Source organism: Psilocybe cubensis, chromosome 11, assembly GCF_017499595.1.
Source record: "Psilocybe cubensis strain MGC-MH-2018 chromosome 11, whole genome shotgun sequence".
NCBI lineage: Eukaryota > Fungi > Basidiomycota > Agaricomycetes > Agaricales > Agrocybaceae > Psilocybe > Psilocybe cubensis.
In genome coordinates, this window is record NC_063009.1 from 646,040 (window position 1) to 662,734 (window position 16,695).

Genomic DNA, 16,695 nt, shown 5'->3' on the forward strand with positions numbered 1-16,695 from the left:
CTATGGGTATAGAAGTTACTATAAATCTATTCAGCACCCTGGATGATTTCTTGGGGATGCCCACACGAAAGGTCGAGTTGAGCTAGGAGACCGATCATGAACGGATATGTTTGAATTTTATCCAGCAAGATATGAGTCTGTTCGGCCAGTTCAGGGAGTTCCATCTCCAGGCGACGCTGAAATTCTAACAATTTCGTCCTTGCGGCAATACCATCAGCATGTCGCCCTGCAGCGCAGCATATGATGGTCTCTGAGTAGAGTGAACTTGTGAACGACAGGGATAATCCTTTTCTACCATCCACAAGCTTTTCATAATAACTTCGTACTTCAAATATCAATTCTGCTGCTTGCGAAAGCTCATTGTTTGCAGCAAGACGGTCGGCAAGGGTACGCTTAGCGTCAATGTAACTCGATTCGATCTCTGACCAAGGCAAAGTCGCATACTTGTTTCTGAGCCCCTCTGCGTAATCCAATGCCTTTTTTGCGGCAGATAATGCTTCGGCTTTCTGCCCAATGTCTTCAAGAGCGTCAGAGAGACAACAGAGACAATCCGCCTCCAGAACATGGCCATAAGACGCGGTTTTAGTCGCTTTCATGAAGTCTTCGCTATGGCACAATTCGAGTGCTTCTTCTATATAATCGACGGCCTTTTGGAATTGCTTCGTGTCTCTAGCGGCGAGAGAGCAGACACGGAGGCAGCTGACAAATTCGATTGGACAGCTCGTTACGTTCGGTCGGGCTAGGGATTCACATTCCACGCTAGCGTTTGCTGCATCGGCAAAACGTCCCATGAGACCGAAAACTTGGGCACGTCGGTACATACATCCCACAAGGAGATCAATGATTGCTGGTTCTAGAGGGCGGGACCGGCCGACTTCAATCGCCTTCTCGAGAAATTCCAAAGGCTTTCGGGTAAGCCCCTGGTTGAAAGCCGTAGCGCAAGCCTGGATGAGACAGTGAATATGCAATTCGGCTTCTCTCGCATTTTGGTAAGGGTGTGAATCGAACCAATCAAGGCCTTCCTGAATAGCAGTAGAAGCTTCTGATAAACGTTCAAACCTCGAAAAGACATATGCTCTGCTGAAAAACGCTTGTACGAGCATCGCATTACCCTCATTGGGTGACCTTTCAGCGAGTATCCGTGCGTAGTCGACGCTATACTGTGCCCGCTCTATGCATTTGGTTTCATTTTCGATGACTTGTGCGAGATCGAAATTGAGTTGCAAAGCAAATTTATATTGGGGAACGATAGAGAGGTCTTTTTCGATTAGCGTGGAGTGAAGTTGCAATGATTCGTAGCCGTCGCTTAAAGCTTCATCGTGTCGGTTAGAGTGAAGGAGGTTTAATGTGAGTTGATTGAGAGTGCTTGCAATGGACTTGGTATATTGATCCGGATCACTAAATGCAAGGGCGCGATATTTCGTAAGAGCCATATGTAAAGCTTCAATTGCATCAGAGAATCGACCTGCAAGACGAAGGTCCACTCCCAAATCAAAATACCCATGCGCTGCCTTATCCGATTTCGAGTCAAGAGCCGTCTGATATACCGTTATGGACTCCGTCCTGATAGTAGCCGCCTCACTATGTCGATCAAGTTTACGATAGCTCCAAGATAATTCGTTCAGTGCATCAGCACGGAAAGCTTGCTCGTCATTTATGTCCTTTGCCAGTTCTGAGATTTCTTGCCAAACAGCAACTGCTTCGCTATATCTTTCGAGTTTGTTCAGAGTGTTGGCCATCTCGTAAAGGGCATGACACAAGGAAGTGATGTATTGATCTCTGTCCTGCTCGCATAAAGATCGGTAAATCTCCACAGACTGCTGGGAGTATACGAGGGCTTGTTCGAGCTTGATGACCTCGTGGAATTGTCGATGCGCAAGTCGATAAAAGAATCCAGCAAGGTCCACTTGGACAGAACTGCGGAAGGAATAACCAGAGTTAGCGACGATATCCACAGCTTTCATACATGCCCATGCGGCACTTTGCAGCTGATTCATGTTTTGGAGGCTAAATGACAATTGGTCCAATGCCCGGTAATAGTCACAAATTGATTTCTCTGTAAAGCCTTCCAAGATCTGCGCCCACTGGTATCTAGTTTTTGACACCGGTTGATGTTCCAGAGATTCGTTGCTCTGTGGAAAACGATGTTTGATGATTTCGTTCTCATAAATGGAGACTCCCTCCTGAGCAGCCTGCAATGATGCCGCGCCTTCTCCCATTAGGTCCAATACATAGGCAAACGCTATCAAAGCTTCACCCAGTTGAAGTTTGATCTCACGATCTGCGAATCGAGACTGCAGGCTACGGCTAATGGATATAGCTTCTATTATCGTAGATTTCGCGCCATCGTTGTCGTTAATGCCGGTATAGTACTTTGATAGAAGCCGTAAAGCATGGACAAGATAGGGGGAGTATATGGCGGGGTTTGTTTTCACGAGCGTCCGAAACAGATTTACAGTCCAAATTCCCATCGACGCTGCTTCTTCGTACATTTCCAATGAATACAGTCCAACAGAAAGGTTGACCATGTTCCAAGCACCTTCCTGAATGGACAGCGTGCTGGAATCGCTGCGGATGCTTGATTGTATTTCGAGTGTTTGCTCAATGATATTTTGTCTAAATGCTTCTCGGTCTCGTGATGGCCCAGTGTTCAAGACTGGCTGGAATGGTCGTAGATAGTCTTCAAGCGGCGCCTCAACAGGGTAAGAATTCGTTGTCGACAATTCTATCAGATAATTATCGATTGCGTCTACCTGAAAACGGAGATATGTGTCGGCTATGAGATTGGTTGTCACCTGTGGGGGAAGTTTCGACAACATCATGTCGCTGGATCCGACAAACGCTATAAGCCTCTCATCAAGAAGTACCCTGCGCTTCTTTGAGATTTCTTTCCGGGTGTCATCGGCGGAGGTCATTTGGTACCTCCCACTGGTGATATCACCCTTCCGTTTGTCTGTTTTAATCATCTGCATACTACAGTCAGATTTTGTAAGAAGACGAATACAAATAGAACAACTTACACCTAAAAAGCGAGTGTGACATTTATTGATTCGGTGTTTGAGTTCCCTAATTTCAGAATAAACTCTATCATGGGCAGTACCCCATCCGCCTGACTGGCCCCTGCCCGGCGAAATAAGCTGCTGTTGTGGATTGGAGGGAAAGGTTTGACAACATCTATGGCACGCAAGTTTCATATACCTGGCAAAACGATATAAGACAGAATCGACGACCATAATCAATACATGGCTCACAGCATTAGCTCCAGTAATGCGACGTTCATATCCTTTTCTTCGAATGGGGTGCATGAACGTTCATTGTAAAGTTCTGCAAGCTTGACGATAGCTGAACTGATCTGAGCAGTCTCAGTATGAAGGTCGTGTAGGCTTTGGTCGCCCTATTGTTATTCGACCCTTTCAGCAGCATTCCAAGTTGATCGACCAATTCTCACCTTGTCAAATGTTTCTTCCATTGTGCCGGCCAGCCCTATCATGTATTCGAGGGCGTTTGGTAGGGAAACGCTGGAGAGGACAAGGGACAGTGGATCGGACATTGTTGAGAGTATCGATAGAGTAAGGAACAAGCCAGGTACTCATATTCATCGCTTTGTATAAGGCCGAAGATCCAGGAGTATGGCTACTGAACGGTGGCTGTATTACAGAAGAGACGGTGGCTGCGCCTGCCAATCATCCTTCACGAGGTAGGTGATGATGGAGATCCGTAATAACTCTTGATTGAATATCAATAACAGCTGTATCTGAACTGTCAGTTAACGCTGCAAAAAGTGGGCAACAAAGTATAATTTGCAGTGCAGTGCGATTGACGGCGAGCGCGATTTGAATGTCACCGTTCAGGTGCAAGTACAACTTGGGCGTAACTGGATTCTAATTCCAGTCACTCTACAACAACGTGACTCACAACTTTATACACCAATCAAATTGTTTTGTGAAGTTCTTTATTTTTATAGACTATTTAATAGATTATGTTTAGTCATAGGGGTGTCAAGTAGTGCCAGCACATATTTCATAAGTTCAGAGACATACACTGCTACCTACTTTTTAATGTAGTCCGTGAATGATGCTCACAGCGAATGTCAAGTTTACCCAGCAGAATGATCCACGATGGATAGGTTTCATCTTTCAAAAGCTGAAGTCGAATCCGTTCGGCAAGTTCAGGAAGCGCAATGTCCAAGCGAGATTGAAGGACTTGTAGCTTAGCGATCGCAGACATTCCCTCTTCGTGTCGTCCAAATTTGCAATACAAGATACTTTCCAAGCGTAGAGATCGAGCAAGAGGTAATGAGTTGCCATTTCTTAACTTTGCCCGTTTCTCGTAGTAAATGCGCGCTTCCAATGTGACTTCTAAAGCTTTATCAAGATCGTTGTTGGCGGCTAAACGCATAGCAAGTGTATGAAGAGCTTCGATGTAGCTCGGTTCAATCTCCGACCAAGGTAGGGTGGCATACTTTCCCTTGAGTGCAAGGGCAGCGTCGACAGATTGTCTAGCCAGCTCGAGTGCTTCAGAGTTTTTTCCCGCATCCGCGAGGCAGTCGGAGAGGGTGTACATGCATTCACTTTCGAGGATAGGAGCAAAGTATCTCTTCATGGCTGCTTTCTCCAGCTGGGGAGTGCGGCACAATTGCAAAGCTTCCTCGATGTAAGCAGTAGCTTTTGTAGTAGCTCCAACGTCTCTGAATGCGATAGAGTTGGTTCGGAGACAGCTAATGAGATTGACTATGCTGGTCGGGTGGTCTAATTTTCGAGCGAACTCCTCGCATTCAATACAGGCATCTTTAGCGTCATCATAGCGACCCAGGAAACCAATTACTTCAACACGACGTTGCATAGATCCCACGAGAGTATCAGCAATGATTTGATCAGAGGGAAATTGTTTTCCGATGTCAATCGATTTCTCGAGTAATTCCAGCGGGACACGGGAATATCCCAAATTATGGCTGATACTACACGATGTAATGAGAGTGTGCATTTGTTGTTCGGCTTCCTTCGAGCTTTGGAACGGATGTCGCTCAAACCAATCGACTGATTCTTGGATGGCGGTCATGCCTTCTGAAAGGCGTTCGAATCGGCATAAAACCACAGCACGACTCAAAATAGCCTGCATAAGCAAAATCCTGCACTCCTCTTCAGGAAACTGTTCAGCTAACTCTCTAGCACAAACAACGTTATGGCGGGAGCGCTCTATGCACTTAGTCTCGTTTTCCGCGACTTCGGCAAGATTGATATTGAGGAGCACGGCGAAACGATATTCTTGAACAGCAGTGGTATCTTTCTCGACTAAGACTTTGTGAAGTTTGAGGGATTCGTAACCATCGTTAAATGCTTCGTCGTGGCGATTAGAATGTATAAGATTGAGAATAAGCTGGTTCAGAGTGTTTCCGATGTTCTTTGTGTAATAAGGGTCGTTGAAAGCTAGAGCACGATACTTTGTAAGGGCAATGTTCAGGGCCTCCACGGCTTCTGCGAACCGTCCAGCAAGTCGAAGGTCTACCCCAAGATTGTAGTACCCGTGGGCGGCCTTGTCGGAAGTCGAATCAAGGGATGTCTGGTAAACCGTCACGGATTCGGACCTGATAGATGCAGCCTCGCTGTGTCGTTCAAGCTTTCGATAATTCCAAGAAAGCTGGTTGAGCGCGTCGGCGCGGAGAACTTGATTGTCGACAATCTCCTCGGCGAGTTGAGCGGTTTCCTTCCAAATGACCAACGCCTCGTCATAGCGTTCGAGCTTTCCAAGAAGATTGGCATATTCAAACAGAGATTCGCATAGGCTTAAAATGTGTTGGTCTTTATCAGCAAGATAAAGAGGCCTATAGCGGGCGATGCACTCCTCAGCATACTTCAAAGCTCTTTCAAGTGTTGTTACCGTGTGAAATTGTTGGTGCGAAAGTCGATATAATGAAGAGGCGATATATGTTTGATTGTCCGGGTTGTCGCGTACCTCAGGTCTTGAATAAAGGATAACCTCAAGGGCTTTCACGCCAGCCTTGAAGGATTCTTCAAGTTCATCTACCCTCTGAAGACTGAATGATAGTTGTTCAAGTGCTCTGGAATAGTCGCAAACCGCCTTGTCGGAGAAATAGAACAATGCCAGCCCCCAATGCCATGATATTTGGGATGGATGGACCATCAGATTGGGATCAACTCCATTGTCGGGGATGTAGCTTTTGATGAGGCGATCTTCATATAGCAGGACACCCTCCTTTGCAGCCTCCAAAGATGCCTCGGTATCATTCATAAGATCGCAAATAAAGGCAAGCGTTATCAAGGCTTCACCCAGCTGGAACTGAATCTCGGGTTCAGAGAACGGTGATTGAATACGACGACTGATAGATATAGCTTCCAAAATTGCAACCTTGGCCTTGTTGTTCTCGTTGATTTTGATATTGAATCGTGCGAGAAGACGCAGTGAGTGAACAAGGTACGGGGAGTAAATTGCAGCGTTGGTATTAACAAGAGTCCGGAAGAGATTCACAGTCCATTGACCCATGGATGCTGCTTCTTCGTACATTTCCAGAGAGTGTAGCCCGATGGAAAGGTTAACCATACTCCATGCTCCTTCTTGAATGGAGAGGGTACTCGAATCGCTACGAAGACAGGACTGAATTTCCAGAGACTGGGCTATGATGTCCTGTCTGAAAATATTCTTGTCAGATGATGGACCAACGTGTAGCACTGGTTTGTAAGGCTTCAGGTAATCATCCAAAGGTTCTTCGACCGTATATGTGTTTTTGGAAGATAGTTCTTGCAGGTACCCATCGATAGCGTTGATCTGAAGACGGAGATATGTGTCGGAGATGAAGTCGGCCGTAATTTCTGGAGGAAGAGTCGAAAACGTTCTTTCAGAAGTACCCACAAACGTGACTAGAGATGCATCAGACACCCCAGAATTCGCAGGCATCTCCACACGGCGGACTAATAGACTAGATGAGCGCCTGCGCCCCATCTCGACAATGCGCTTTTCTATCCTCATAACAGTGAACATCTTTGAGCTGATTTATTAGCCATAGCGACGGCAAAGAGTATAAAACATACCATAAATCGAGAGTGACATTTATTTACATGATTTCGAAGTTCAACTATTTCAGATTCCATTTTATCACGGTTCTTCCAGCCACTAAATGCAACCTTGAATTTGCCTATCTTCGTTGCTGGCTTTGGCGGTACCATTTCACAACATCTCGTGTAAACAGATTTCATCGCACTGTCGTGGGTTAGTATACTAATGAAGAGAAGGTGAGTTGCACACACATCTTGAGCTCTAATAGGGCAGTCTTCATGTCCTTCGCATCTGATAGGACCGTGTAATGTTCATCGCAAAATTCCTTGAGTTCTCGAAGCGTCGCACTAATCTCTGTCGATAACGCATGCAATTGCCGCAAGTTGTGGGAGGTCTACACAATAAAACCATGAATGATCCTGAATTAATTCGTTGGTAGCACAAACCTTTGTAAATGATTCTTCGATTTTCTGAGCCAGCTCAATGATATCTTTTAATGCCGTTGCGAGAGTTATAGCAGCTAGGGTAAGCGACAGAGGGTCAGCCATTGGCGGAACTTAGATGTATGGGCAAATGCCCATTATCTTTCATCCCTATAGCGTTTGTGAGAGAACAGCCATTGGGCAGTGCGGTACAAATCCGGAACAACGTTTGACACGATTTCTATCACTTGACACTGATAAGCTGTTCAATTATTCAACCACAGGAGACAGAGATTGTTGTGGGTATTCTGACTGACTGAAGTGTACTCAAAACCCACAAAGCAAGGATCAAATAAGATGATTTGAGAAGAGAGGGGCGAGAGGACGAAGTTGTGAGAGAAGAGACGAGATACTGTGTCACAGATATGTGACGGCGGCAGGGAATGCCGAGCAATTCCGGCATAGACGTGCAGGAGCGGCATAGTTTTGTATGGATTTCCACATGGTTGTTTTATCCATAATCTATATTATACAGTAGGGTGCATACGTATTATTACATATGTAGAATAGCTAGACGAACAGACCATGAATAGACACTCTAATCCAATCTTTTTATGTTTCTCGTTTGCCCGTCTTCGTGACTTCTCACGCACCGTCACAAGATATCATCACGTTGTGACAAAAAAGTTTGGTGCAGATACCGAACCTTCGTCTCAATTATACAATCTACTAGTAATAACCCGGTCCTCTAATGGCGGCCTTACAAAAAACTGGTAAAAAACGCTCTGCGCCCTCACAAAGTGGACCGAAATCGAAAAAAGTCCATGTTGAAAACTCAAAAGCGGATAAAAAACGAAGCCAACCTGTAACGCGTCCTGTTGTAACCCAAGATTCAGAATCCGGGACAGAGGAGGAATTAGACGAGGTTGAGGAACCTTTGGAAGAGGATGGATTACAAGAGGCAGACGATGACCAGATGCAAGTTGATACCCAGGTGGAACAACGACCCAAAGATCCAAATGGTGCGCCAAATTCTTAAAATATTGTTTGCTTCCCCGCCTCATAAAATGTTTTGTATATACAGCCGCTCGTGAATCTCATAAAGCACAAAAAATTATACATGAACAACGCCGTGCTGCCAAACCCCATTCTACTCTGCTTGTAGATGCCAAAAAAGTCTGGGCACTCGCTCGACAGAAAAACATTCCAACGGCCGAACGAACGAAACATATCAAGGATTTGATGAACGTTATTCGGGGAAAGGTTACAGATATTGTCTTCAAACACGATGCCAGTCGTATCGTGCAGACGGTTGTAAAACATGGAGGCCAGAAAGAGAGAGATGAGGTCGCATCAGAATTGAAGGGGAAGTTCAAAGATTTGGCCCAGAACAAATATTCAAAGGTATCCATCGTCGGTATTACTGCTTTTTAGCGATGCTTATATGTTCCTTTATCAGTTCCTAGTCACCAAACTGATCAAACTATGCCCTTCGCACCGTGCTTCAATTCTTTACGAGTTCCAGCCATACGTTCTCCGAATGTTGCTCCATCGCGAGTCTTCCTCCGTATTAGCTGATTCATTTGAGCTTTACGCCAACGCATACGAACGAACAATCCTATTGCGGGAGTTTTATGGGAAGGAAGCCGGGCTGTTCAGTCTAACCAGTGGTAGTGAGGAAGACAAGGAGAGAGCAAAGAAAGGTCTAAGTGGGGTTCTGGAAGGAGCAGACAACGAAAGACGAAGAAGAATCCTCGGTGCAGTAAAAGACAACCTTGCAACGATGTAAATATTTATCTCTTCATTATCCTTGGAGATACTGATCACAACGTACGCACAGATTTAATAATTCTGACAAAGGCGCTGTCACCCATGCGATTGTCCATCGAGCATTGTGGGAGTATATCACTGCCATTAACACTGTCCCCGACGAATCAGAACAGGAAAAATTGAGAAGAGAGATCTTCGAAACGTAAGTTATCAATGTTGCTCCCAATGTCTCTTGTTTGATATTTTTCCAGGTGTCAAGACATGCTCGCCGAGATGGTGCACACAAAAGACGGAAGCCGCGTCGTCCGTCAATTCCTTGCCCAAGGTGGTGCAAAAGTATGCAGTGTGAACACTTCAACTTCCTTCTTTTTCTTATCTCTCTATAGGATCGAAAGCAAATTATGAAAACACTAAAACCCCACATCGAGCGTATGTGCCTTGACGATGAAGCGCAGTTAGTCCTGTTCACAGCATTAGATGTGACCGAGTGCGTTTTATTATTTTATTTTCAATCCATGAGGAACCCGTCATACTTATCAATTACATAGCGATACTAAACTCCTCGCCAAAAGCCTTGTTTCCGCCATCACTACTGTCGCCCAAAAATTGTACTCCAGTCCCCAAGGTCGTCGAAGTCTTCTTTACCTTCTCCTTCCTCGATCAAGACGGCATTTCACCCCTGCTCAGATCGCATCTTTGGCTGAAACAGATGAGATTCGGTCACGGACAAGTAAGAAGAGCCCGGAGAGCAGAGAGGAAGAAGTGAGACGCGCGGCGAGTGAAGACCTCATAAGATGGGTTGAGCAGTCCGGCGAGAGTTTGGTTCGGGAGCCAGCAGGGTGTTTGATCGTTACCGATATCATGCTCTATGGCGAAGGAGGTACGTTGCGCCTCTCTTTCCACTATTAGTTCTGAGCTGACAGTGTATATTGCCAAAAAGATAAATCAGAAGCTACTTCAACACTTTTGAAAGCCTTGTCGTCACCAACAATACCGGAACCTCATCCCATTGACCTCCCACCAACATCCCGAGTTTACAAGGCTCTCCTCCAAGGCGGGCACTATAATCACACCACTGGTGCCGTTGAGCGTGTGCCTACGACTTCGTGGGACTCTTCGGTGTTTGCTAACCAGTTCCTCAAAATTGTTGGCCGCGAGGCCACTGTATCCATGTGCCAGGGTAATGGAAATGGGGCGTTCGTGGTTGCAGAACTTTGTGAGGCCTTGATAAGAGCTGAAGCTTCAGATGGGCGGAGAACCTTGAAGGCCTGGTTTACGGATGAGCTGGTAAAGGAGATTGAAGCCAGTGAAGCGAAGGGTAAAAAGGTATTGTTGGAAAAACTAGCTTTACTATAAGTTGTATGGATTTTTTCATCGCTATTGGCTACTTATACTAGTGATATATATTGATATACATTGTGTATGATAATACTCTGGTTTCAGAGTTGAAAAAAGTTCTCGAGCTTGCTTGAAGCTTGCACTGTCATTATCAATAGCTTCCCGACATCCAAATTTAGAATTTATCTCCATATTTGGTCGCCACGTACGTACACTGCTCACCGTGTTCAGCATTCACGCTTCGTTCACTCAAACACTTGTTTAACGCTAACCCAACAGTGATCCGTATACTGTTTTCTATGAATCACTATGTAAGAGCAGCCGACACTGGTTACTTCGGCAAGGTTTACTCAATCTTACACAGGCCTCCTAAAGGCGGATTCAAGAAAAAGGCAACTGGGGATGCTTCAAATCCCACCTCTCCAGTAAGCTGTCTTGCGCTGTGCGCACCCTATTTAATTCGAATTGCTGACACGCAAAAACTTCCAGTCCTTAGCTTCACGACATTCTTATTTAGAGAACCCTCGTCCGTTCAAAAATCCGAACTACACCAAGAACGTCAACCGTAGGGCGAAGAACCTTAAGGCAGTCCTTGGGCAGGAGCGAGAGCGTGAGAGAGCAGAGAGGGAGGCAAGGCGTATTAAACGAGAAGAGGCTTTGAAAACGAATCCGAGCGCTGCAGCAGACATTCCGGAGGATGCGCCCACTTGTTCGTGTTTTGCTTTGGTGGAGCGTTACCAGTCTGACTGGGTCGTGTTTGTTCTAGATACCACGATTGAGGCGCCCCCTTCAGTAATACCCCATAAACATCTCTGCGATATTACGGGCCTAGAGGTGCGTAAAACCAGGCTTTCCTCTCTACTCCCAGAAGTGAACTCCCGTCTCTCGCCAGGCACCCTATACAGATCCAGCAACTGGCCTCCGCTACCACGATAAAAGCGTTTATGAGATCATAAAAGGGCTGGTAAGCTTTGAAAAGTTCAAACGTCTCTATATATCTACAAGCATACTAAGTTCGCGACAGAGTACAAGCATTGCAAAAGACTACTTGTCAGGTATGTGTTTTCGTCCTGCACGCTGAACGATAATTCAACTGGTTTTCTTTTGAAGCTCGGGGTGTGGTTTCTATTGTCAAGTAGACTCCATTACGGGCGTCTGTATGGCTATGGCATAGCCGATGTATCACCAACTGTATGTATGTATCTTAATTGTTGTTCAGAAGAGTATTCTTTCCCAAACTCGTGGTGTACGCCCTATTTGCCTGGAGACTTCTACCTTTTGTATTACCTCGTAAATCCATCTCAAGCCAGGATTTACCTATCATGGCCACCGCTGCCTTACTCAACATCCGAAGGGACATTCTCTAACAAAGAAACGGCATCCGGAGAGCGTGCCTTGAGCCTCATAGGAAATGGCTCCAGGAAACTATCAACCCATATCAGGAGAAGTTACAAATCTAATGCAAGAAAACAACATACGTAATTGTCCCCGGGGTGTACGCAAACTTGGGCAACACTTCCTTCCCATGTTCATCGAGTCCAGGCAGAATATGGCAGGTCGCGAGAGTAGTTGCAATAATCGCAAAGAGTGTACCTTCCGCAAAATGCATCCCTGGACAAACTCGTCTTCCAAATCCAAAGACGATCTGTCGCCTTCTTCATTTCTGATTCGCTGCCGTTGAATCTCTCGGGTTTGAACTCCATCGGGTCTGGATAGACTTCTGGGTCATGCAACATGTGCCTTTGGCATCGAGTGTCAATGAGTGACTACGTTGGACCAAGTTTGTACACACCAAACGTTGGGCAAGATAAAGGCGCCCTTGGGTATATGATATCCTTCATAAACATCATCTTCACTAACTGCATGGGGTATTCCTGGAGGGTGGACTTTGTCGGCGTTAGCAAAAACGGCACAGGTGATAAACTGACCTAGAGGTATAGAAGGACCCATACGAAACACCTCCGCCATTATGCTCCTGATATACGGCAATCGCGGCCTATCTGATATGGTGGGTAATCTATCCTTTCCGACAACACTATCAAGTTCTGCCTGCGCCTTTGCTTGGATTTGGGGGTTCAGAATCATAGCAGCCCAGAACATCATAACCGAGGATACATTCTGTCAAACACAATCGTCATATGTCGCAACTTAGCAAGAAGAAGGTAAAGGCCTACTGTATCAAGACCTCCTCCCATGACACTTGACGCAGCCCAACCAAGTTTCAACTCGTCATCCTCCGTGATATTTTCCCCTGCTTCCTGGATAAATGTACCACAAAGATTTGGCATTAACGTCTTTCCTGTTTTCTGCTCCTCGTTTTAGCATTGTAACAAGTCGTCACTACCAGCTTTCGTCAGGACCATACCAAGTTGTTTTTACACCACTCGTAATTGTTCCATGTTGCTGACCACATCACTTTATGCATTTCTTCAGCAGTCTTCAGAAAACCCGCTCCCGGCATCCATCGAGGTATGTGCTTCACTGCAGATTCCATTGTTAAATTCCGCTCCCTCTGTCCACCTTGTGGAATGATCACGACGTACAAGCAGGCACGAAATCGACCAAGAAATTTCCGGGCTGCGTTGCTTTCCCAAAATTCGCCATGGCCAACAGCGGTGTTGTCAAAAACGGGTCGTCTGCAGACTCAACGTAATACCCGTACGTCACTCTGAGGATAATGATTCCTATTCGCCTAGTGGTTTCAAAACATCAGACAAATTATCGCCAATAATCCAAATTAAATAAAGGAAAGGGTGTGTACGCACAGATTGACCTCAGATATGAACTTGCTGGGGTCTTTGATCAAGTTTCGCACTAGCCTCGCCGATTCTTTGTCCTGCAGGCTGAAATAACGGGGGACCATGCTCTGCGAAAAGTCATTAGCGACCATACGGCGCTATTTTCTCCAATTCTCGCCATATGGCTGGAGAACAAATGTTTCGTCGTAGTGAACTCTGAAGGCATGCCAATAGTCACTATCATTATATTCATTAGGATGACAATGGGGGGATGGGCATACAGATCTCCTGCAAATTTCTTGAAGAGACGATAATGTTGAGTTTAAGCAATACGAGCAATTGGGAAGAAAGTTGAGAAACTCACAAAGTGGGGTCGATCGGAGTAAATAGACGAGCGCTTATCAAGCAGGTCTTTGGCCACCTTTGTGGAATTGATGATGATCAATGACTGCCCGAAAACGTCGACGTGAATGATATTGCCTGAATTTCACTCAATGATGAACACGCTCTTTTACGCTTCAATGATCAACCACGTACCGTATTGCTTCCCCCATTCTCCAAATACGAGCCAAGGATCTTTGTCTGGCATTTGGTGTGCATTGCCTATCACTGGGAGACGCCGCGGGCCTGGAGGATGTCGCGATCCCCGCTTTTGTGATCCAGCAAGATAATAAACAGCGAGCGCTCCTAACGAAGCAGACGCGATGAAGGTGGGGGAAGTCAGAATATCCATTGCCATGAGGGGCGCAACCCAACTACTGCAAAGCAGCCTAGATAATTCCTGGTGCTACATGTACGAACTACGGCGTTTTTGTCGGCGCGAGCCCCAAAGATTTGATAATTAACATTGATGCATGATGGATGGTACTTACATACTTACTCTCTTCCGCCCGCGAAGGTATTTAGGGCTTAAGGGACTTCATTTCCACTGTCAGAACGAAGACAGGGGCAAATTCTGTTATGAAATTGAAAAAAAAAATTGATTGCCGTGAGTTGTTGTTGTTGTTGTTCAATTGATGATTGATCATGACATCCTATTGACCGATGAATCGATTTCCTTTTCAACTCGTTTTGACCTTCAACTTCAAGGTTCAACGTTCGACATTCACTGTTCTCCACGCAAACCCCACATATCATACCCCAATCACAGTTGCTGCGCCTATGACATGATAATTGCTTATCTATTCCTCTTTTTTTGCCGATTCTCGCCTCAGTCTTTAACCGGGACGCAAAGCAGACACTCGTGACGCGTAAGCGCCAGAACACAGCTCGAGCGTCTAACGCATTTCGCTTACAAGGCTTTCTATCATCTATCCCATCATTGCATCAAGATGTCCCGTGGGCACCTACTCATCCTGTCCTCTCTGGCCTACAACAACAAACCTTTTCATCCGCGTTTGCAAATCAACCCGATGAGCGGAAGGCTGCAGCGTTGCCTCGGGGGACATCAGAGGGGGAAATAAAAAAAACCTGGCATGTACCTGTGAAGGCCCATCCTATTGTCCCGATAAAAGCCACCCAAATCTCACGTCTGATTTTGCCAACGCGACTCACCGGAGACATGGACGGGGATCCTGCGGCTGGGACATCGGCGCTCGTGATGTATATTATGGGCTATAAAAGACACCCCAGAAGAACCGGCGAGCGTAACCCGTCGCACTACTACTCATCAGTACTATACCTTTCAAAGTTCCAATTAGGTCAGCTTTAGCTTGAAGTCTCGACGGTCTACCTTCAACAAATATTGCTATGGCCCCGATCGAAGCACTGCTGTTTGATGTTTTCGGAACGGTCGTAGACTGGCGCGGCCATATCGTTGCTAAGCTGGAGGCGCAGGCCGCAAGATATGGGGAGGAGCTTGCGGGTAAGCAAACATACCTTTTCTTTGCCTTGTTTCTAGGTCTCAAAGTTTTTTTAGGCACGGATTGGGGAAAATTCACACAGGATTGGTGGAGTGCGGGTTTAAAGGAGATGTATGTCTGTCAAGGTCTGAGTGCTTCATGCACTCTACACGCCTGTTGGCTCGCACATGCGTCTTTCAGTTGTTAATGTCAAATTATTCTTTTTAGAGGACGGATTGCCACAGGCGCTTCACAGGGCCCATTGAATTCCGATGTTCTACACAGACTAGTACGTGATCCTCCCACAACGGCTATGCAACGACGAAACCAATCACCTCTGTCAAAGGTTTTAGATGAGGTGTTAGACTCTCCTGAGTGGTCTCACGTCGGCCGGCTATGGGATGAAACGGTGCGCCAATCGATAAATTTTTCTATGCACCAACTGAACGGTAAGTAATGGTATCGGTAATGTTAAATTTGTAAGCTGAAAATGTCGTGTCAGGATGGCCCGATGCCGCTGATGGTCTGCATGAGCTTAGGAAGCACACTATCGTCGCTTCTCTGTCGAACGGGAATGTTCGTATGCTCCTCGATTTGGTATGAGTCACAACATAAATATACCAATCACCTGTAAGCTGGTTAATTGACCACCTTCTTTACAGTCCAAATTTGCAGGCCTACCATGGGACATGATATTTTCCACCGAGTTCTTTGATACCTTCAAACCGTGCGTATCCTGGTCCTTGTCCCGAAAACATTTGTTCAATTCCAGATCCAATCATACCTTGCTTGTGATCCATCGCTCTAGGAACCCGAAAGCTTATCTCGACGCCGCACGCCACCTCTCGCTCGATCCGGAGCGTTGCGCGCTCGTCTCAGCGCACATCCAGGACGTGCGCGGTGCGGCTAATGTCGGTATGCGCACAGTGTACGTCCGCCGGCCGGGCGAGGACATCGATGAGAGCACGGGGCAGCATGTGGAGGTCCACAGCAAGGAGAATGGCGGTGATGTGGATTACATGGTAGGGTCATTTTTGGAGCTAGTGGATGTTATTAAGCGCGTTAACGCTGCTGAGTGAGGGTATTGAAGCTTGTAAGAGGTGGTAGTGGTGGGGCCCATTTGTGTGTACGTGATAAAGAATTATTATCCCCTCTTCCCAGATTATAAGAAACTCTATAGCATTTTTAATTCAAAATAGTGTGAGTGAACGCTGTTTCCTCAGAACTCTTCATTCATTGCACAAAGTCACTCAAAGCCTAGCCTGCGGCATGCTACGTCGTGAAATTCAAAATACAAATTGATCGCCGAATGTATTGCGATTCGTCGGGCGTTTATTGACCGAGAACGTCGGATTTTTTTGATATTCCAAGTTACAGTCAACGTTCACCTTTACGTTCACATATGCTCCACGCAACATACGCTAACTGCACCTACTGTGCCCTATATCTCCTTTTCTACCGATTCTCGCCTTTAACCGGAACATAAAGTGCAAACTCACCCGACGGGCCCTTAGCTCCAATTCTGCAGAACTCGGCTTTGAAGTTGAACGTCTCCTAGGCATTTTCGCAAAGACA

General features: G+C 46.0%; 6 protein-coding genes across 6 annotated transcripts; 3 read left to right on the forward strand and 3 right to left on the reverse strand.

Annotated features, from left to right (window-relative positions):
* Positions 1 to 26: 26 nt before the first annotated feature.
* On the reverse strand, positions 27 to 3,550 carry JR316_0011366 (uncharacterized protein; the record flags this gene model as incomplete). The annotated part of the gene is made up of 4 exons (XM_047897022.1): positions 27 to 2,966; positions 3,021 to 3,174; positions 3,252 to 3,394; positions 3,449 to 3,550. The coding sequence occupies 4 exons, from the start codon at positions 3,548 to 3,550 to the stop codon at positions 27 to 29; spliced, it is 3,339 nt and encodes a 1,112-aa protein (XP_047743431.1).
* A 494-nt stretch (positions 3,551 to 4,044) lies between these two features.
* On the reverse strand, positions 4,045 to 7,559 carry JR316_0011367 (uncharacterized protein; the record flags this gene model as incomplete). The annotated part of the gene is made up of 4 exons (XM_047897023.1): positions 4,045 to 6,996; positions 7,047 to 7,215; positions 7,263 to 7,405; positions 7,458 to 7,559. The coding sequence occupies 4 exons, from the start codon at positions 7,557 to 7,559 to the stop codon at positions 4,045 to 4,047; spliced, it is 3,366 nt and encodes a 1,121-aa protein (XP_047743432.1).
* A 625-nt stretch (positions 7,560 to 8,184) lies between these two features.
* Positions 8,185 to 10,559, forward strand: JR316_0011368 (Pumilio homology domain family member 6; the record flags this gene model as incomplete). Its single annotated transcript, XM_047897024.1, has 8 exons — positions 8,185 to 8,455; positions 8,518 to 8,837; positions 8,893 to 9,218; positions 9,274 to 9,405; positions 9,455 to 9,539; positions 9,590 to 9,690; positions 9,752 to 10,083; positions 10,144 to 10,559. The coding sequence occupies 8 exons, from the start codon at positions 8,185 to 8,187 to the stop codon at positions 10,557 to 10,559; spliced, it is 1,983 nt and encodes a 660-aa protein (XP_047743433.1).
* Positions 10,560 to 10,840: 281 nt separating this feature from the next.
* On the forward strand, positions 10,841 to 11,680 carry JR316_0011369 (Chromatin-remodeling complex subunit ies6; the record flags this gene model as incomplete). Its single annotated transcript, XM_047897025.1, has 6 exons — positions 10,841 to 10,966; positions 11,061 to 11,250; positions 11,308 to 11,375; positions 11,434 to 11,505; positions 11,566 to 11,596; positions 11,652 to 11,680. The coding sequence occupies 6 exons, from the start codon at positions 10,841 to 10,843 to the stop codon at positions 11,678 to 11,680; spliced, it is 516 nt and encodes a 171-aa protein (XP_047743434.1).
* A 198-nt stretch (positions 11,681 to 11,878) lies between these two features.
* On the reverse strand, positions 11,879 to 14,012 carry JR316_0011370 (Cytochrome P450 monooxygenase 105; the record flags this gene model as incomplete). The annotated part of the gene is made up of 11 exons (XM_047897026.1): positions 11,879 to 11,966; positions 12,020 to 12,134; positions 12,184 to 12,281; positions 12,334 to 12,659; positions 12,716 to 12,799; positions 12,907 to 13,061; positions 13,085 to 13,233; positions 13,307 to 13,407; positions 13,434 to 13,577; positions 13,644 to 13,759; positions 13,817 to 14,012. The coding sequence occupies 11 exons, from the start codon at positions 14,010 to 14,012 to the stop codon at positions 11,879 to 11,881; spliced, it is 1,572 nt and encodes a 523-aa protein (XP_047743435.1).
* A 1,016-nt stretch (positions 14,013 to 15,028) lies between these two features.
* Positions 15,029 to 16,199, forward strand: JR316_0011371 ((S)-2-haloacid dehalogenase 4A; the record flags this gene model as incomplete). Its single annotated transcript, XM_047897027.1, has 6 exons — positions 15,029 to 15,143; positions 15,198 to 15,252; positions 15,349 to 15,569; positions 15,623 to 15,717; positions 15,783 to 15,847; positions 15,929 to 16,199. 6 exons carry the CDS (start codon positions 15,029 to 15,031, stop codon positions 16,197 to 16,199), a joined length of 822 nt encoding a protein of 273 aa, XP_047743436.1.
* Positions 16,200 to 16,695: the final 496 nt, after the last annotated feature.